At 45.6% G+C, this 21,493-nt stretch overlaps 1 protein-coding gene across 1 annotated transcript in view; it reads right to left on the reverse strand.

The window, feature by feature from the left end:
* Positions 1-21,493, reverse strand: part of LOC146812663 (SUN domain-containing protein 3-like) — a 134,630-nt gene that overhangs the window by 6,397 nt on the left and 106,740 nt on the right. The window contains exons 7-8 of the mRNA XM_085619771.1: positions 10,492-10,860; positions 2,921-3,010 (exon numbers count right to left, since the gene is read on the reverse strand). Of these exons, the coding sequence (XP_085475897.1) occupies positions 2,921-3,010; positions 10,492-10,860 (459 nt within the window). The remainder of the gene's footprint in view (positions 1-2,920; positions 3,011-10,491; positions 10,861-21,493) is intronic.

The raw sequence follows: 21,493 nt of genomic DNA on the forward strand, positions 1-21,493 counted from the left end.
TAGTTGCGAATACATGAAATCTCCTCAAGGTTATTACCAGGATATCCTTGCAACTACAAGAGTTGGGGGAACAGCTTCACATTGGTGGCTAGGGGTTCAGATCTGAGTCTAGACCACAGGGAAAAAGTTACTGTAGTATAATATAGTTTGGCTCTTAAGATTGTTTATTGTAAGAATGCATTTGATAGTGGAAATAGAAGAAACTGTACTGATGGCCAGGAATGTTGAAAAGCAGAAAGAACAATGTCAACTCCCACAGCTTACAATAAATGGTAACACGCCAGTGCTGGTAGGCCTCAGTTACAAGTTTACAAGAATTCCTGATTCACCTGGACACAGGGGGCCTGATTCACAAAGGTAAATTCACACATCTTGTGTAAGTTTATGTTTGTTTGGAATTAACAAAACTGCCTTCTAATCATCAGTTTACGAGTGCAGAGACTCCGCAGTTGGGGCGGAGAACTCCGAACCTAAAAAGATAGGCATGTCGTATCTTTTATGTGCGGAGTTCTCTGCCCCAACTGCGGACTCTCTGCACTCGTAAACTTACGATTAAAGTGCAAATTTGTGAATTCCAAACAAACATACAATAGGTAAAATCTGTGCATATTACTGTGTGGGAAATCACCCAAAAATTAGAAATTGTTATAAGAAATTTGCAGTGATCCCAATTCCCATGGTAATCCCCCATTCCTTAGGACTGCTCAGGGGGAAATTAAAAAAAAACATGATTTTTCCACCTCCTGAAATAGTCACAACGAGCTTCAGTAATTTTGGGAGTGAGAATTCTTACCCTATGTAAAATGAGGGCCTTGGAGTCTCTGTTGAAGTACCAAGGTTAAGCAGAGTGGAGACCCTTCAAGAGACAGAACTATACTATTTTAACTCTGTGGCCTGAGCGCAGCATCTCCATCCCAATCGCTTTCCAGATTAAGCCGATGGAGTCTGAAGTGCATAAAGCCAAGCTGGCATAATTAAAGACCTAGGGAGTTTCAAAGTTATTAGCATAGGCTGGAGAATGAGGAATAAAAGATAGGGCCCATGTGCTTGATGTAGAAAGACTCAATATTGAGGCTTAAAAGTCTTCTCCTGCACCTGTAATGCCTGCAGCAGTACCTGCAGTTGGGACTCATTCATCCTCTCATCCCTAAAGGTTTAGCCAAGATGTTCTCTGTGGCGTGGATGTGTTTGCACAGGTGGCTTTGTATGGGTTTAGTTGTGAAGCTTACCAGAGCAGTAAAGAGGACAGTTAAACAAGTTTACTCAGTCAGTTCTCTCAGCAGCATTGATGATTATGGAGTTGGATGACTGAAAGCCAGATGTACGGTAGTAGGACAGCGATGTTTATAATGCTGTTTGAGCACATCTTTGTGCACTACCCATTAAAGTTTAAGGAGACCAAGAATCAGAGGCAAGGGATACAGGAGATTTAGATGTATGGTACAACCAACAAATTGAAAGGATGTGTGAATGGGAAGAAGTTGGCGACCTCCAAGTAACTCTTCCACTAACTGCTTGTTGAGCACCTTGTGTGTGCTATTTCATCAGGTCTGCATCAATGGCAACTTGATCCCCAGAGTGCAGATCCACAGCAGGTGACTTTGGCTGCAGGCTGGTGGGCTGAAACAGGGGAATCGAGCTCCACCAAGACTGGGCCTCCAAAGCATCCAAGGCCTAAACCCAGGTAAGACAGGTGCAAGAAAAAGGTACGCACACAGCCAACCTGGTGGTCAGCATCGGTCAAGAAGCCAAGTGCATGTCTTCCGAAGTGGTCATGGTGTCCCCAGATGTGTGGGTTCAGGACCTTTGCACAATATGCACATTGATAGAAAGACACTAAAGGTCAATGACAAGTGGATGTCAAAGCCGATCTCTATATTTAATATTTACTGGGCAATGCCCTCAAAGAGTTTGGGATGGTGGATGCTGTCTCTCAACAGCCGACATGGAGCATTTCAGAGGTGGCAAGCAGATAACCAAGGGTGTGCTGTGCAACTGCTGAAGGAGTCTGCAAACTATGATGTGATGGAAGACACAGTAGTAGCCGCTCTGAAAGACCTTCCTGAATGACAAGAGATGCTCTAGGAGAGAGACCCTGACAGAGCAGAGGTTGAAGGCTTATTACAAGAACATCCTTCTCTGGTTGGACTTAACAGGCGAAGACAAGAGCAGGCTGGTACCGAAGCGATTGGGCACAACAGGGCCTTCTCGGATGGCAAACTATGGTATACCAAATGTGTACCACTCATCTTGAGGCCTATCTGCAGCCAATGGTACCAGAGTGTCGCAGACGTTTGTGATGACAGTGGCATAAAAGGCCATTGTAGAAAGGGATCTCAAGGTCAAAAACCAAAGGAAAGGACACAAGGACCAAACAAAACATCTACCAGTGAAGGGGGTATAGCAGCTGTTCATAGTTGTATGTACAAAAAACAATTTTCTTGTAAAATAAACCTTTTATTGTCCGCTGGCAGGGGCATACTCTGTGGTGCTTGAGGTGCACACGCCTTCACCACCCCAAGACTGCCTCAGGACTATGAATATCTGTGAAACATGGAAGTCTCAGAGGCCCCTCAAAATATTCTGCAGGGGGGCCTCATCATTTGGTGTTACACCACTATCAATGGAGACTGTTCATGTAAGTAGCGTTTCACAGGTCCGTGAAAATAAGTCCCTGTGGCACCAGACATGGCCCGGTGGCTAATAATAGTGCTCACGTCACATGTCCTTCATGCCCCAAGCAGTCTTTTCTTCTCATACCCAGTACCACCCTTCTATGAATGGGTTCTTCAAATTCATGAATTATATTTCACCACGATGCACACCTGGGGCTTAATGTGGCATGACTGCTCTACCAGTTGTTGCTTTGTTTCAATATTTTGAGCCTAACACAACCTGACGTCTCACACACCATACATACCTCCAGCTTGAAGGTCTGGATCGGATCTCCTTCGGAGTCGTAGGTGAATTGTCCAAGGGATGCCGCCTCCTCCGTGCCCTCATTTAAGCCCTGGCAAGAGATGAGGAGCTATAGTGAGGCAGAACATTAAGCGCTACATACATGCTGTTGGAATATTGCTGGGTCAGTAGGCTTCACTTTAAGTGAACATTATTATTACATTTAAATAGAGCTTGCTGGCACAGTCTGGCCGCTTCATAGCGCTAAAACTCACATAGGTTACTGTTATCTAACGGATGTTTGCTCATCGTATTGCAATAAGAGGAATGAAGGCTGAGATGACCATGTGTTACATCATGATAGGTTATAGATTTCTTCACACACTCTACTCAAATTCTGAACAGGTCATTAATAGCCCATGTGGGAGACACTCCAGACTTGAACTTTTCACCTACAAATCATTGATTACAGCTGTGTTCGCCTAAGTGGTTCAAAATGGAGGCAAAAAAAGGCTACAACACCCAGATTACATGCGGCTACCATAAAAAAGTGCAAGACTGGAAACAGTGTCCGTAATGGCTTGGATAGAGGTGGTCACCCGAACTCAAAGCAATCTCCAGGGTCCCAGCTATGATTAGTGCATTGGGCTCCCGATTTTATGGTATTTATTTCATTGACATTTCCATCTGTATTCAACTATATTTATTTTTTGCTAATTTTATCCTTATTTATACATTTTTATTTCGGGTTTTGTGAAACAAATGAAGCAAAAATAGTACAGTTCTACATTTATTTATACGATAAATGTAAATTCTTATCTGAATGTATGACACATTTCAGTAGTCTGAAGTCCCACAAATGATAAATCAATACATGCAGATGAAACTATGAACATTTTAGTATCAACCTTTTGCATATCTACTGGAGTTTAAACCTCATAACTATAATTTCTTTATTTTTTAACCGCTTACCTGTCAATCTACACAGCTATTGGCCTGACAGTCATGGCTGACAGTATTTAGAATCACTCAAAAAAAGGGGGATAGTTTCCGTTTTTAACAATATTTACATACAAATACAGACATGAATATTAATGGATTTCTCCCTGTATTTACCTGTAAAAATCAGTGTGAGAAGCTGGCCTGGTGTATGATGCCCACTAATGTAAGTGGGCACATTGCACCAGTCCAGACAACCCTTGTGGTGATTTAAGAAGTCTTAGACCACCTTAGAAAGCTCTCTAAGTGGTAGCTGTGGAGAGCAGCCTTCAGGCTTAGTCCAGAAGGGATGTAAAGCAGCTTTTTTCACCAGAATGCAATCTTATAGTATAGATTAAGTGAAAAAGAACCACACAAGGTATTTATAAAAATATGTATTTATTATATCATACTCTCTAACACGTTTAGGTGTCTCCTACCCATAGATAAACACAATGCACACAATACTTTGAAAAGAAATACAGTAAATAGCACAGAATAAGGAGGGACCAAACCATATACTAAGAAAGTGGTATAAGAACCACGACTCGGTTCAAGACAATGTCCAGAGGACGTAGAAGTGCTGGAGACCCAAGGAATCACCCTAGGTGAGTGACTAGGAACTCCACGGAGAGCGTGTGCAGTGTGGGAACACGACCGCGTGCTCTGTACAACTATACGTGTAAGTCGTGGTTGGAATTTTAAAGATTAAGGACCCTTCCCACTGGACCGTGAAGAAAGACAGAAGGTTGGAGAGCCACCCCACCCGTGGATACCCTAGTACTCACGTTACCTACACCAGGGAAGCCGGGTGCATTAGTGTGAAGTGGTGTCGGAAACCGCAGTCAAACCCAATGGAGGTCTTCAGGAAAGTGCAGCTGCTGACAAAGGAGAAGGTGTCCGGTGGAATCTGAAGGTGGATTCTAGTTGAGAAGTACCTGCAAGTAGAGGAGACAGAGTCTATGTCACTCAGGAGTGACCAGGAAGACGAATGCCCACCAATGTCGGGAGTTGCAGGAGAGTTGACGAGGACCTTGACCTTGACTCTGCAGCTGTGAGGACCAGGCGATGCTGAGGAAGACCAGGAGCTGTGCACGAGCTGTCCCACATCCGATGTAGAGTGCTGAGGGGTCAGTGTCCGGCAGGAGCACCGACAAGCCTTGGCAAATTTAACCAACACAGAAGTCGAAGAAGGTGCAACTTCGGGAACAGCAAGGTCCAGGGGACTCACCACAAGCAGGGAAGTCATGGCAGGCCCTGAGCAATTACGGGAGATCAAAAGAAACAAAGGTGACCCTCAAATGGACCCACAGGCTGGAGGCACTGGAGTCGCGAGAGGACCTTTAGCAGCTCACCAAAAGATGCAGGCCACGATGCGGTGTGGCCGATGATTCTAGTCACTTGAGATGCTTGAAGTTGGGGCCACTTGGAGCCTGAAGATCTTCTTGGAAGGGAGCCAACAAGCCTTTGCAACTGCAAGTTGACGCGGTGCACAGGGGTTCGGGTATTGCAACCCCCGAGGGATACTGGCATCAAATTTGGAGAGAGGGCAGGGCAGACCTCAGGAGCTGTAGAGAACAACCACCTGTGTTTCAAAACCTTTCAGAGGACGGAGGAGCTCAGGATCAGAAGACTGGTCGACTTAGTTGCGGGGCCTGCGAATGCAGGGAAGTGACTCCTTCACTTCAAGGGCGATTCCTTCAGGTGTCTTTGATGCCCACAGGCCTTGGAAGGTTCCTGTATGGTGAACAGGCACAGACGATGCAGCAGACTGGAAGGGAGACAAAGTCGAGCCCAAACTAAATCCAGAGTGCCCAGACAATAGAAGAAGAAGTCGTGTCTGATCTGAATTGTGTCCCATGACGAATCTAGGGACCCACCCACAGGTAAGCCGTTAAGTACCCTTAGGAAAGGGTTGGGACGATTCAGAGGACCCTCCCAGGGGAGGTTACTCCCATGTCCTTTATCTAGTTTTGTGCCAGAGCGAGAGCCAACGGCTCCCAGAGCTGGTTTGAACTAAACTATCAATGGGGACACCAAATGTGCCCCTCATGCAGACTGAGTGGCGCAGGCAAGCGCACCCACCCTGCCCCAATACACTAAATCCTGTCTGGGAGGTGGTCACACTTCCCTGTGACAGGATGCCTATTGTTCTGCCTTTCCCTGCTCGAGCTTGGCTCAGCAGCAGGAGGGCAGAATTGTGTCTCTGGTCGGCAGCAACCATTTTAGGCTGTCCAGGTCTAGAAGGCTGGTACCGGGGAAACTGAGAGCTTAAGGGTGGGCTCTTCCAGTGCTTGGAATCAAACCTCCCACACGGTTTATGGTGTGGGGGTATGATTCCAACATGTTTGATACCAAACATGATAGGATTCGTTGCAGCCGTTTCGAGACTTTCATCGTGGAATTACGTGGTGCCCCTCTATATAGTATATGGCTGCTTCACTTACAACCTGGGAGAATGGACTCTGTGAGCTGCAGGGGTGTCCTGCTCATGCAGGGGCACCTTCACACTTATAACCAAGCACCGTACCTTCAGGATTGCTAAGGCTTGGTATAGGGGTGGCTTATAGGTTTTAAGTACAGTGACCCTAGATATAGGAAATCTATATCTTTAGTAAGTGGTGCTAGCACCAGCTTACACAGGCTGCAATGGCAGGCCTGTAGTTCCATTTTGAATGGTCTCCCATGGGTGGCATAATTCATGCTTCAGCCCATGGGGGACCTCTGGGGTACCTATGCCTTGGGTACCTTAGTACCATATACTACGGACTGATAAGGGTACCCCAGTATCCAATCTGAGATGTACCTAAGTACTGAGCACAACAATTTAAATGAAAAAGCAGATAGACTGGGCTCCTGATGAGCAGGATCCCAGTCAGACTAGTCAAGAACAGCTTAGCACCAGGCAAAAAGTGGGGGTAACCATAAAAGCAGGTCCTACTTTCCTACAATCAGTAAAAACGGAAAACAGGGAGCCTTATTAATGGAGCAGGTGCAGTGACGCCAACGTGTGAAGGAAAGCCATTTTTCTTCTTCTTTTAAGGCCCAGTGCACCCTTGCTGCACCACAGATCATCTCCCTGCCTAGAGACATGCACTCAGGCTTTAGACCAGGCCTTGGCACTAAAATAAATCACTCTTCTCAACTTAATAGAGAACTGCCTGATGGAAGCGAGAGCTAAACCTTTCTCATCATTTGAGATCTCTGAGCAACATCATAGATTTTCCATCCATCCATTCCATCCATGCTTAACGGGTGTTCAGGGCGTGCATCTTGGCCGCGCCTTGGTTTTAGTCTTCTTCTAGATTCTGTGTGGTATTGTATTGTAGCATTTGTATAGCGCTTACTACCCCTTATGTGGGATACTGAAGCGCTTACCCCCATGGAGCGGAATCTACACCGGGTAGGGTGTGTGGTTGGAAGGGTGTTGTTTTTTATTTGACCCTATATGGGACTTGCTTTCAATATGTATGTGATGCCTACTGAGGTGTGGTTATCTTGTTATGGGATGCAGCATCTGTTGGTGTTATGGGTGAAGATATGTGAGAGACTGACATTCATATTAGAATTGTAATAGGGACTAAAATATAGGCAGCTATACAGCACCAGCCTGGCAATGAGAGCAGGGGAATGCTCAGTGTGTGTGCACCTAAAACCAGGGAGTAATAAGATAAGGCCCAGTGATCCATATAGCCACATGTGTCAGGCAGAGATGTGTTGAATGAGTAAAGTATGCTAAAAGGTCAAGAATTGAAATTGGTGACATAATCAGTAGCCATGCACTAAGAGTTTTGGGGGTGGCGGACTCCCTCCCATGCTCTTACCTGTGGCCGTCACGGGGCGGCGAACAGAGGCATCGCCAGCACCCCCCTCCGCTCCTACCGCTGCCTGGTGGCAAAAGCATTTACCCCCACGGCTGGCAAAAGGTCTATCTATGCCACTGCATGAAATTATTTTTAAAAACAAGGATATTGTCTACTGCTGAACAAATATACTCCATGAACGATGAAGGAAATGGAAGGACGATTAAAGCTGCAGCCACAGCAGAAACTCCACAACCTTTAAAAGGACCAGATTCCACTTGTCCTGCTAGGCCAAGGATGCCAAAAACATTTTGAACCGGGGTTTACACCCCAAGTTCCTCTCAAGCTCCTGAAGGCTCAGAAAGGCTGACAAGAACCAGTTGATTGAGTCGAGATGTGGTTCCGACCCTAAGCAGACTGACAACCTGCGCATGCGAGCAGGGGCGGCTCCTCCACTAGGGCGCAGGAGCGTCGCCCCACTGCTTCTCACAGTGCGAGAAGCAGAAACATAAAATGATAATAACTTTCCGTTATTACCATTTTATGTTTGGTTTGGTCGCGGCAGCCTACATGGAGAAAATGGCCTCCCCATTAGCCTCTGGCTGGTCGGCATCCTGACCAACTGCTTGAGCAGCGTTGTGATTGGCCTAGGGGAGGGAGTCTGGCTGTCTGCCTCTGCTTCTTGTTCCTGGAGAGCAGGAGAGCAGAGAAAACGCGGGACCTGGGACTCGGCCGTCGGAAAGGTACGTTTATTTATCTATATATATTTTTAAGTTTAAATTAACCCCCCGTGCTACCCCCCACCCGTACGACCCCGGCCCTCCCCCCCTAAGTCGTGCCAGCTGCGACTGCATGCGAGCGTGCAAAAGAAAGCTTTTGGTTGGTTGCTGCTTTAAGCACAACCAAACATGTTGGTTTTCTAGTGGTCCTGTCACCCGCATTTCAAGGCTGTCCTTATTCCAGCAGTATACATGGAATACATTAAATATTAAAGTCTCTACAATAGTCATTATTTTAACTTCCATGCAATTTCAAGAGGACCATTACTGGAAAGATTGCAATATTTTATGTACTGCATTTACTTTGGGGTTACTACTCTGACTTAAATTAAGAGTAATTAGTAATTACTTGTTATCAGCATCATCATTTGGAAAAATAAACATTGCACAATTGTCATGTAGAAAATGAATTATTCAAGGACAATTGTTGGTTAAAAAAATGTACGTATGATATATCCTGTTGCCTACAGTTGTGAGCCGGCGGGGAAAGACTGACACTATATCCCAGGCATGAGAACTCCTCTGCTTATATACTTTATACCTACTAAGCACCAGGTGTGCTACGGTGGTACTATTGTTTTACAAATTTTTGTTAATAATTTGCAAACTGCCTATTCCAAATCCTTATTTTTGCATCACTAATCCTTCATAATTTCAATTCACAATTCATATCTTGAAATGCATTTAAAAAAAAAAAAAACTTTTGCAGAACTCTTCACACATACTTATGCATTCACTATCAATATGTACATCACTCACCCTTCAGTGCTCTCCCACTTCACGAGATCCACTGTGGAAAAAACATGCAAAATGGATTCTGGCAGGTAGTGGAAACCAATGGAGACCATGTGGATGTCTCCTGTAGCATCCAGGGAGCCAGGGGACCTGCTTGAGAGTACTTTTGGAGGCTGGATGGGATGTCAGAGGCTACCCTGTGCTAATCTTTTTTTCCAGGTGCACTCTCCTGGTACTGACGAAAGCCAAGACAACCAAATACCAAAGCAATGATACCTTGGAACTTGTCGTGTACAAACAGTTCTCTGAAGCAGGTGCCTTAACCATGCAAGATATTTTAAAATAGTCGATTTATGACTGGGCCAGAGGAGATTTGCTATCACATTTACCTTTGTTGCCAATTTCCTTTAGGGCAGAGATTTAAAAAAGAAAATGTGTAAGTTGACAACCAGACTCTCTTCCTCATCACTCTGCTCCTTGTGACTGCCCCTTTCTGCTGCTTCTATTGATCCCCTAGTTATGTGCCCAGGAATTAATGTTTTCGATTTCTATTGCTGGGCACAGTTCTTAAATTTGTAACCATGGTTGCAGGTGGTAGGCATCAAAACTAATTTTTTGGGCACCAGGACTTATTTTTCATCATCAGACTTTCTGCCAGAGCAAGAGTGAGAAAGGCAGAAAGGGGAGAAAGAAGGGCGAAGCGAAAGATGGGAAAACAGTGACAAAATGAGAACACAGGGAGGAGAATTAATTTCCAAGGAGTATCTAAAGAGACCGGATGTGTAGGGTGGTAGAAGAAAGAAGCATGGGGTAGAATCAAGACTAAGGAGCCTAGGTATTCGGTGTTTACAAGTTAAGCACTCCCCCACACATACCAGTGCTTAATTTGAGCTGGTGGTTTCCGGTGCTCAGCACCGGCACCTAATCATCAACACTGGTGCTTTTTATGACCATCAGTTAAGGACAAAAAAATTACAGGGAGATTAAGTGATTTGCCCAGAATCACAGTATGGTTAGCCGATGCAGAGACTCGAACCTGGTCCCCCAGCACTGACGTCGGCAGCTCAGGCCATTACGCCACATCCTTTTCCAACTTTCATGGTTAATTGTTGGTTCTGTTTTAGGCGGCACTAACAGGAGAAAGGGCTGATGCAAGCTGCCTCCTGATACATACACAAGGCATCACAATTATGCAATACTTGTCAAGCTAATTACAAAACGTCCCTCAAAACTCCACTTTTGTGGAGATGATCCCCTAGCACTTGTGTTGGCCAGTGTGCCCCAACTTTGTGACTTACATAGATAGCGAAGTCCTTAAGGGCGCTGGTGATGTCGCCGGGGTGCGAGATGGCTCTCGGGATGTGTTGTAATGTCACAGCCACTGGACGGATCACCTCGGCGAGTTTCACAGTGACGTGACCCTCAGCACCAGGGAAGGCCCAGCAGTTTCCAGGGTTCACGTCCGGCTGGAGGATTATGTCTGGGTCCGGCGAGTAGTTCCACAAGACAATGTTGTGCCAGAGCATCTGGGCGTGATCGCTCTCATAGCTCTCCGAGGTCTGACTCTTCAAGATGCTGGCACCAGCAGACTTGAGGGCATAGTCTGGCACCTGGATGTCATCTTCTTGCAGTTTCTTCACTGCGTTGTTCACCATCCCCAAGACTTGCTGCAGGAAGAGGGAAAGAGCAAAGAGATGCAACAGGATGTGAATTGTGGGTAAGTGGGTTGATGAACTTATAAGATCACTGGATAATTTACTTCCACAAGGGGAACATTGATTTTAATATCACATTTTTATACAGCAAACAAAATCCTTGTTAACCCGGGCTAAGTTTAAACTTTTGGGGGCCGGACGATAGCCTAGCTGAGTAATAGGGCAGTGGAATTCTCGCCCTTGTAACATCAAGAAGAAAGAAAGCCAATCCCCTTTATGAGGAAGTTGAAAAAAGTATGGCCTACACTCATCCCACTTCAATGACAAGCCCCTGTTGACTTCTTAGGGCCTCATTATGAGTAGCCTGCTATTTGGTTCAGGGATAGTGTATTGTAATTCAGAACCTCTTACTAGACACATTCAACATAGCCATCGCTTCTATAGTATAAATCCAGTCTGCTCCACAGCCCAGGTTAACATGAATTCATGCAAAAGTTCTCACTTACATTCTACATATTTGTCCTCTCTATTGAGAAGACAGGTTCTACACCAGACCCAAGTTTCTGACCAAACAATAACACGCCAGAGGCTCACCAACCATCCGTTGTAAGGTTCATTCCACCCAAGATCTGGTGGAGGGTGAAACACAAAATGTTTCTAACCCTAGAACATGCACCCATTCCACCTCCACGTCCTGCAGTAAAAGAGGCCCTCTGAGGAAGTAAAAAACCCATTCCCTCAAGTAGCCCAAGTACACTGAAAACCCTGACAGTAATCACTGAGAACGTTCTAGCCCTCATTTTCATGTGTCACTCAGAGGTGCCACGCCCATGTATCCAGCCAATCGGCCAGCGGCAACCTGCAACACCCTCCATTAGAAAATAATGGAGATGGGGACTTGAAACAAAAGTGTAAGTTATTACAAAAGTGTGGTTTGTGAATACCGAAAAGTAGTAAACGTACTCAAAAGTGTAAGCTACTACAGAAGGGTAGTTTGTGAATAGCATTTTGTAGTAAGTTTGGTAGTACTACTGTAGAACTACAAAATGTACTACAACGTGCAGTTTATGGATCAAGTCCTTTGTGTCAAAGGAGCTATTCAGCAGCGTTGTTAAATTGACCAAATTAACTTTTACTGCGGTTTCTTCTTTGATAGGCTTTTGAGGTCAGGTTTAGCCTTTTACACTGGGTTGATTACTAAATTGTTTATAAAGAACTGTTATTATTGTCCTTGTGACTGAAAAACATTGAATTCAACCTTACGTTTACAAAAGTCTATTTTACGACCAATTTGAGGCTATTTTGTACGTGTAAATTATTTCAATGCATGGCCCGTCTGCCCCTGCCCTGTCTCAGTATGCTTTTCTATTTTTCGTTGTTTTTTCTCTTTCTCCTTCTCTCTCTCTGTCGGATTCACAAAATTCTCTTTGCTCGCCCCATGCAGACACTTCTGTTGGATTTAGGAGCAGGGGAGGAAATGCCCAGTGAGTAGACTCCGTAGAGTCTGTGCTACTTTACGCAGATGACGTGGTCCGTATGGCAAATACTCCAAGAGCACTTTGCTTCTTGGTGGAGTCTCTTGTAAACTTCATGAGTAAGCTACTAACTGCTGAAAGTCGCACATAGTGGCATGTGGCTCAGGAAGGAGAAGTGTTTTCAAATTATCAATCAATAATCAATTGTTGGGCCCTTGAAAAGCTTTTGCTATATGGGAGTTGTCTTTGACACCTTCGGTTCAGATCAGAAACTCCTGTCTAAGGCTTAGCCGGTCGGTAGGAACTATTTCAAGCTCCCTGAAACGGTGCGAAAGGGAACTATAATCCTTCAAATTAACATATATAAACCCCAGGCCGTCCCCACTGCCTGTTATGGGGCGGGAGGTTGGTGTACTCCAACACCCTCTCTTTAGAGACTGAGGAAAACTGGATATGTAGACGGTTCCTCTGCCTTACCCCATTAACCCCATTATGTTATCCATTCAGACATTGGTTTACAATATATCGCTGAGTGGGTAACGCTGGCCCCCTCTTTTGTTATGGGTTACGATCTGGGCTAATAAGTAGTGAAATCTGAATAGGGATATTATACGGGACAGCCTCAATCTGGAGAGCGGCTTGTCTATCACTTGGCTGGCTGCGCTTTGTCCAAAGTACTTTTAAAGCACTAGACCTATTCGACATGTTTGGTTTACCCACCATTTTGGTTAAAAGCAACAAAAGGTGGTCAAGTGTCAGTTCCAGGAATCTAGTCAATCGCAGAGGTTAGATGTGGACTATACTAAAAGCTCAATACAGGATAACACTAGGTTTATAGCCCTGGGATAATCCACAAGGTATTTAACCTTGGAGTTGTCCCAGTGGGAAAGATCTCTTCTCTTTCGTTTGAGAGCTGGCACGGTGTGGATACTTCTAGGTTTCTGGGAGGGTCAGGGCGCCTTTGGGAATAGCGCCTCGGCCTGTCCCTGCAATGGGCGGTCCGTACAATCTTTGACTCCTTTTATGTTCTTTTGTAAATTTTATAAACCCCATTTCCCGCTCTTTTGAAATCTATTTTTAAGTTATCGTTTCGGAAGTACAGAGATGTGCTTCACTGCTTATAGCGTTTAGAGGATCCTGATGTTTCCTTGTGAGTATGTTCCTTTCTAAAGGCAGCAGTAACTCACATAACTCCATGGAGGGGTGACCGCTTGACTGTTTATACTATTAGCATCAAGCTCTTAAGGATGTCACAAGTCTGATGCTCAATTGTACCGCTACCTGCACCTATTGTATAATTCTATCATGGTTTTATTCTTCTAATTCTAATGTTTGCAACTTCTGTATTTTAGGATTGTGAGAAATTATTTGCTTTTATGATTTCCTTTCAAATCAAATAAAGATTAATTGGAATTAGTAAGTCTCTGTAAGTATAGTCATCTGCTCAGGGTTTCTGTTAAATTGGTCCTTAAGACATTTTATTGTTTTGTGGCCCTCAAAAGGAGATGATTTTTACTTTACATTCTTAGAAGTTATTGTAAGGCCATTTGGGCGAGTATTTTGTCTTGACTGGCTATTTAATTATTGTTTTTAGGGTCTTTTGAAAATAATTTGCGTTTGACCACAATTTTTCAAAAAACACTTTAAGCTCATTTTGAAGGTATTTCAGGGTTTGCAAGTTATTTGCATTTAATTGCAGATCTCCTCCCCAGCACCTTCTCCCTTTTCTCTCCCTATTTTGTACCTAACCATCAGATTTGTCTTGTTGGCCTTAGGCCTCCTGGTATCCCAAGATTCTCCAATCAAGACAAAGAAGCTCGAAAGTGAGAGAGCACAGCTTGGAACCTCAGAACCAGACCTACCGGAGAGCCCACTATGAAAATCCCAGAGGTCTTGACACCCCTTTCTGAAATCTTGTAAGGTTTCTACCTTTTTCTTCATCCAAAATTCCAACACCAGCTTTGGTAGCCATGCCATCACCCACATCCACAGACAGAGGACTCTGACAGCTTTACAGTTGTAAACAGACTTGGACAGAGACACCGGAAGAGTCTGGGGGACTTAGCCATACTGCAGCCTGCGCATATTTAAACTAGCCCGCTGACAGTGAAAGTACTTTGGACAGTGGCGGCTCCTCCGCCTTAGAGGAGCGTTGCCCCACTGCTTTTCACAGTGTGAAAAAAAATGGAAAAATTAAATTATAATAACTCAACGTTATTATCATTTTATTTTTTTGTGCTGCAGAAGCTTTGCGGGTATATATATACGGGGTATACCCAAATGACCCTCCTCTTGCCTGGATATAAAACAATATCTATATAAGCAAAAAATGCTAGGGAGGAATTAATATCATATTTTTATTTTTGAGAAGAGCACACTTAATTACTCTCTCACAGTTTTTTTTCAAACACACATGATTTCATTAATAAAGACACACATAGACAGTGGCACCTAATCAATTAACAACATATAATTCCACATAAGGAACCTGTGAGACAAAAATATACAAAAAAGGAATATGCTACTTACCAGTATGCATCTGTTCTTGGCATGTAGAGTTGCAGATCTACACACTTGTGCATAGATCGCCATCTGGTGTTGGGCCCGGATGTTTGCAGTTTGTTTTTCCTCTTGGAAAGTCTTTGGAAGTCACGAGGTCGGTGACTCCTCCTTTGGATCGTATTGCGCATGGGCTTCGGCCCCATCCTCAGATTGTTTTTCGCCAGCAGGGAAAGATGGAACGTAGTAACAACAGTGAAGATGCCCATGTGTGTGTTATCTAAATAAGATAAACTGGGACAGATACAGGTAGCCGGGGAGGCGGGTGGGCGTGTGTAGATCTGCAGCTCTACATGCCAAGAACAGATGCATACTGGTAAGTAGCATATTCCGTTCGAGGCATATAAACTGCAGATTACACACTTGTGCATAGATTATATAGCAGTACCCACCATTAGCGGCGACCACCCGTATCTGTTGCAGTGGTTTGAAATAATGTTTTGAGTACAGCCTGGCCCACACTAGCTTGTTGCTTAGTTTGCACATCTACACAATAGTGTTTGGTGAAAGTGTGCGGTGTTGACCATGTAGCTGCTTTGTAGATATCATCTAATGGGATGTTCCCTAAGAATGCAATGGAAGCCCCTATTTTTTGTGTAGAATGGGCTTTAGGGGGAATGGATAGCGTTTGCTTTGCTTTGTGGTAGCAGATTTGAATGCATTTTACAATCCACCTAGCTATCCCTGATTTTGAGATGGGGTTGCCTTTGTGTGGTGGAGAGGAAGAGACAAACAGTTGTTTGGTCTTACGGAAAGGTTGTGTTCTTTGGATGTAGTAGAGTAAGGCTCGTTTGACATCTAGTGTGTGAAGAGCCCTTTCTGCAACGGTCTGTGGTTGCGAGAAAAATACCGGTATTTCTACTGTTTGGTTTAGGTGAAAAGGAGAAATGACTTTAGGGAGGAATTTTGGGTTGGTACGGAGAACAACCTTGTTGTGGTGCATTTGGAGAAAAGGTTCTTGAATGGTAAGTGCTTGTATCTCACTGACCCTTCTAAGGGAAGTGATGGCTACAAGAAAAGCGGTTTTCCATGTTAGGAATTGTAGTTCGCATTTGTGCAGAGGTTCGAAGGGAGGCCCCATTAGCCTTGTGAGAACGATATTCAAGTTCCACACAGGTGAGGGTGGCACTCTGGGGGGAATTATTCTTTTAAATCTTTCCATGAAGGCTTTAATGGCAGGTACTCTAAAGAGTGATAGATGTTGCCCATTTTGTAGGTAAGCTGCAATAGCTGCGAGGTGTAGTCGAATGGACGTATAGGCTAGATTGCACCTTTGTAGGTGGAGTAAGTAGCCTATGATGTGTTGAATGGACACATCCAGTGGATTGATGGTGTTGTTATGGCAATAAACAACAAAACGTTTCCACTTGGCGGCGTAGCACACTCTAGTGGTATCTCTTCTAGCTTCTCTGATGACGTTCATACAGTCAGGGGGAAGATTTAGGTACCCGAATTCTAGGATTTCAGGAGCCAGATCGCAAGGTTGAGCTGAGCTGGGTCCGGGTGTCTGATCTCTCCATGGTTCTGTGTTAAGAGGCGTGGAGAGAGGTGTAGTTTTTGGTGCGGTACTACAGATAGTTCCAGAAGTGGTATACCACGGTTGTCTGGCCCACGTTGGAGCTACTAGGATAAGTGTGAGGGAGTGTTGTTGTAGTTTGCGCACCACTAGTGGAATGAGTGGGAGAGGTGGAAAAGCGTACGCAAATCTGCCTGACCAGTTCATCCATATCGCATTTCCTTTGGACAATGGGTGTGGGTATCTGGCGGCGAAGCTTGGGCATTTGGCATTTTCGTGGGTGGCGAAGAGGTCTATTTGTGGATGTCCCCACATTTGAAAGTACGGGTGAAGAACTTGCGGGTGAAGCTCCCACTCGTGGATCTGTTGTGTCTTTCTTCTGGGATGATCTGCCACTGTGATAACCCCTTGTGAAGGTGGACTGAGTAGGGGATTTGTATGAAGTGGACGCGGTGTCTGAGGAGTAGCCTCTAGGCGTACTTCGAAAGGAAGAGCGGCAAAAGGAGCGTCTAGGAGGGTGTGACTGCAAGGCTCCCATGGATTTTGCCGTATCCGTATCCTTTTTCATTTTTTCTAGGGCCTCATCCACTTTTGGGCCAAATAGATGTTCTTGGTCAAAGGGATGGTTAAGGACGGAGGCTTGTACCTCCGGTTTAAACCCTGATATTCTTAGCCAAGCATGGCGACGGAGGAGGACGCTGGTATTGATGGCCCTGGAAGCTGTGTCTGCTGCATTTAGGGCACAACGTATGGAGGTGTTAGTAATAGTTTTACCCTCCTAAATTAGTTTGTTGGCCCTAGCTTTATATTTTTCAGGGAGGTGGTGCATTATGCTTTCTAACTCGTCATAATGTGCCCTGTCATATCTGGCCAATAGCGCTTGAGTATTGGCGATACGCCATATATTGGCTGCTTGTGATGCAGTACGCTTTCCTGATGCGTCCAGTAGTTTTGACTCTTTGTCAGGTGGTGGTGCTTCGCCTGATGCCTGGGAGTTTGCCCTTTTACGTGTGGTGGACACCACTAGATAATCTAGTGGGGCTGGCCCTCTGATGTAGGAGGGATCTGTGGGGGCAGATTTGTATTTTTTCTCGATGCACGGGTTAATGACCCTGGCCCTAAGTGGGTCCTTAAAAACTTCTGGCGCATGCTTTACCACTCCTTTGAGCATAGGCAATATGGAGGTGGACCTATGTGTGGTGTCGAATGTGTTGAGGAGGAAATCTTTCTCCACGGGGTCGGTATTGCAAGTCTACCCCGTGATAGTGTGCCGCCCTTTGCAGTAAATGGTTGAACCCCAATGAGTCTTCCGGTGGAGATGGTCTGGAGGGGTAAAGATCGTCTTGTGGGACGTTGGGGATATCAGGGATATTGTAATCGTCCCATGGGTCTGGGGATCCTGTAGGGGTGGGGTCCCCTGTGGGTAGTTCCTGGGGCACATCCCCCATGTCATCATATGGGTCCCCATGATCCTCATCGTGTGGAGAAGGGGTCGGAGAATGATGAGGTTGGGGTGGAGAAGGCGGGGGGTGGAGGTGGGGAAGGTGGAGGAGGTAGAAGAGGTGGGGAAGGTATTCTGAACGGAGAGGTAGCAGAGTCCTTCCTCTTTAGAGGTGGAGCAGGCTTCTCCAAATGTCTCTTTTTGGTAGAGAGTGTCAAATGTCCAGTTTTTGGATCCTTGGTGAGTGTTGTTTGCAAGGGATCCGGTGTAAATAGGTCTGGTGAGGTTGGTCGGTCCGTCGGCGCCGGGGCCGTTGGCTTTTTAGGCTTTTCTGTGCCGGTTTGTTGTTTGGAACCCGGTTTGGGAACCTCCGGACGCTTGGTCGGCGCCGAGATGGGTTTCGGCTTCGAAGTGTCGGTGCCGGTGGCCTTGTGTGCTTTGGTCGGCACCGAAGGTGGTGTCGGTACCGAAGAGCTGGGTTTCGACCCAGAGTGCTTCGGTGCGGGGCTCGGTGTCGAGATGGAGGTCGGCTTCTTTTTCGATGCCGAAGGGTGTTTATCGGCACAGACGGTAGGCTGGCTCGAGCCAGAGCCGCCGGAAGGCTTGCTTGGCTTCTTTACCGGGCCCGAAGGTGCAGTGTTGGAAGCAGTGTCCTTGGTCTTGCCTAGGCCCGGAGGCGAAGGCGTGACCGGAGCCTTTTTCGGTGCCGGCAAGGGTGTGGGGGGGGGGGGATCAGTGCTCACGACCCTCTGCGCCAGGGTGATGTCCTCCACATCTGAGTCGTCGGCTTCGGAAGCACTGACGAGGCCCTCGTCGGTGTAATGCTGTTCTGGAGCGTCGATGCCTTCTCCGAAGATGTCATCCGGAATCGTCATCGAGGAGTGCGCTATGGTTCTTCTGGCTCTTCGGTCCTGAATAGTCTTTTTGGACCGGAAGGACTTATACGCCGGACAGTCTCGAGCCTCGTGTCCAGGGTAGAGGCAGAGATTGCATACCTCGTGGAGATCAGTGTGGGGAAATTTGGACCCACATCGAGGGCACTTTTTAAATGGAGTCCTTTCCATTAGCCAGGACCGGAGCTTGGAGAGGCCCGAAGGCCGCCGTCGACGACTGGAACCGAAGGTCTGCCGATGAGAAGGCGCGTCGAGTTGGGAGATCGCGATCGAAACAATATCGCGATTTTGGGGTGAGGATTGCGCGTCGATCGTCGAACTGGAAGCTGTTCGGAACCGGAGCGCGAAGATTACATCCGAGCCCGATGGCGGAAAAAAACAATCTGAGGATGGAGCCGAAGCCCATGCGCAATACGATCCAAAGGAGGAGTCATCGACCTCGTGACTTCCAAAGACTTTCCAAGAGGAAAAACAAACTGCAAACATCCGGGCCCAACACCAGATGGCGATCTATGCACAAGTGTGTAATCTGCAGCTCATATGCCTCGAACATAAATATACCAAAATACAAACAACTAACGTTGCCACTACCCTTAACAATTATTACTTGTGTCCGCCCTCTAATCTGGTTGATACACTGAGAGGTGGTCTAAGTTGACATGCAAGGCAAAAAGGGTAGATTATTTCCTATCGCTCTTATTATGTCAACAAACAATATTTGAATCACTCTTAATATACTTCAGACTCCTCCTACATAGATGTCTAGGGGTGGGGCTACCCTGCTCTCAGAGCAGGGGTAGGAGTGGTGGGAAACACTCTAAGTGCACATGAATGTTTGGCCAGCACTCTCAAGCTGGCCAAACAGTCATGCACACTTTGCATGTTCTCCATCCAAGCTGCATTACAGCTGCATGCCCAGGCTCCCACTCCCTGGCTGAGTGCTGAAAGACGGCGCTCAGACCAATCACAACGCTGCATTGCAGCATTGTGATTGGCTTAGGGGAGCCTGGGTGCTTCCTGTTTCTGGCCCAACCTGAGATATGACGGAGGAGAGACGCAGCGATAAGGTGGACTGATTTGTTTTGTCTTTTTACACCTGAAGGATCCGGAGTAAGAATTATACTGGAGACGGAGTGTCGAAGGCAGAGAATCTTGAGTGATGGGGAGTCGGGTAACAGGCAGGCTTGTGGATTGGGAACCTCAAAGACAAATTCTTGGTGCTAGGAAAACACTGGGGCAGAGAGACATTAAAATGAGACAGAAACAGGGAGACATTGCGACGGAGGGACATATGATGGAAAATAGTGAATATGGGACACACAAACTCTGGCAGAAGGTACTTGAGAATAATCAGGAGCAGGTTGAGAAGACAGATGAGACTCCATAAAAGAAATCAGGGAACAAGTAGACAGGTTGACATTGACTGTTGTATAACCTGTGTTTCAGAGGGAGAAGGTTCCATGTTGCATTATTACCCAGGGTTACAAGCACTCACACTGTGACAATGGGCCATTGGTAGGAGTCAATGTTCAATGTAGGTGCTGGGGGGAACCAAAGCATAAAGGTCTTTCAAGCAAATAGTTTATCGCTCAGTGTTTCAGTAAGTCACATTTAAATTATGTAATCTGTGAAAAGGTCAATTAAGTCATATGGTAGCAACACACATTTCACGAATCCTGAGGTGATTCAAGACAAGTTCTCTAAGAGGCTATTTCGTATTTTCAGTGAAGACCATTCAGGTAGACTCTAGAGGTTTTCATCAATTAGGCCTATTACGCATACGGAAATCAGACTCTGATCTGGTGCCTCCAAACCTCTTTTGCAAAACCCACACTCATGTATTTCAGGTACAGGTTTGTAAGCACTGCCCCATTTTGAAGTATCACTGAACAGGAACACCTTACCCTACAAACCACATCAATGGCACTTTGGCTAGGATGGGTTTGGTAACCTCCTGCCCCCTAACATGGAGACTTTCATAAAATACGTTGTGCGTATGAGGTCTTAATCTGGTGCAACTTTTCTGACTGCAGGTAAGCTGGAGGTTCATGCATGCAAGTTCATTTTAGCCTCCTCTCTGCTCTCTCTCTCTCCCTCTGACTGTGTCTGCTTCCTTCAGCCTTAAGATGAGTTGACCAGGCTTCCTAGGAACTCTTTTAATTGCTAGTATAATTCACTGCCCTCTGCTGCACCCTGAACAACAAAGGGTATCACATGGTCTGCAGTTATTCACAAACACGCATTGCAGAGGAACCCTTTATCGCCCCTTTTGTTCCTTCTTGCACTTGAACCACTGGCTGCGGCAATAAGACAGTGTTCACAAATAGCAGGCATTCCTATACCTGCAGGGATCTTAAAAATACTTCTTTAAGCAGATGACATATTGCTCACACTTACTGATCTGCCCACTACACTCCCTAGACTCATGTTTACCATTTCTCGCTTCTCAATCATTTCTGCTACAAAGTCAATTGGAATAAGAGTGAAGCTCTACCATTGTCCAGGGGTACAACAAAAGCAGCTATTTTGGGCTATAATTTTCAATGGAAAGTGGACCGCCTGAAGTATTTAGGTATTTACATCACCACAGGTTTAGAACGTATGATTCAAGATAACTTAGATCCACTTATTGCCAAAACGAAGTCAGAGTATGAAAAATGGTCCGACATTAACTTGTCTTTTTGGGGTAGAGTACAGGCAGTGAAAATGATTATAGTGCCCCGTTTCACTTATGTTTTAGGTATGTTGCCTTTGACAGTTA

This window comes from Triturus cristatus, chromosome 7, assembly GCF_964204655.1.
Source record: "Triturus cristatus chromosome 7, aTriCri1.1, whole genome shotgun sequence".
NCBI classification, from domain to species: Eukaryota; Metazoa; Chordata; class Amphibia; order Caudata; family Salamandridae; genus Triturus; species Triturus cristatus.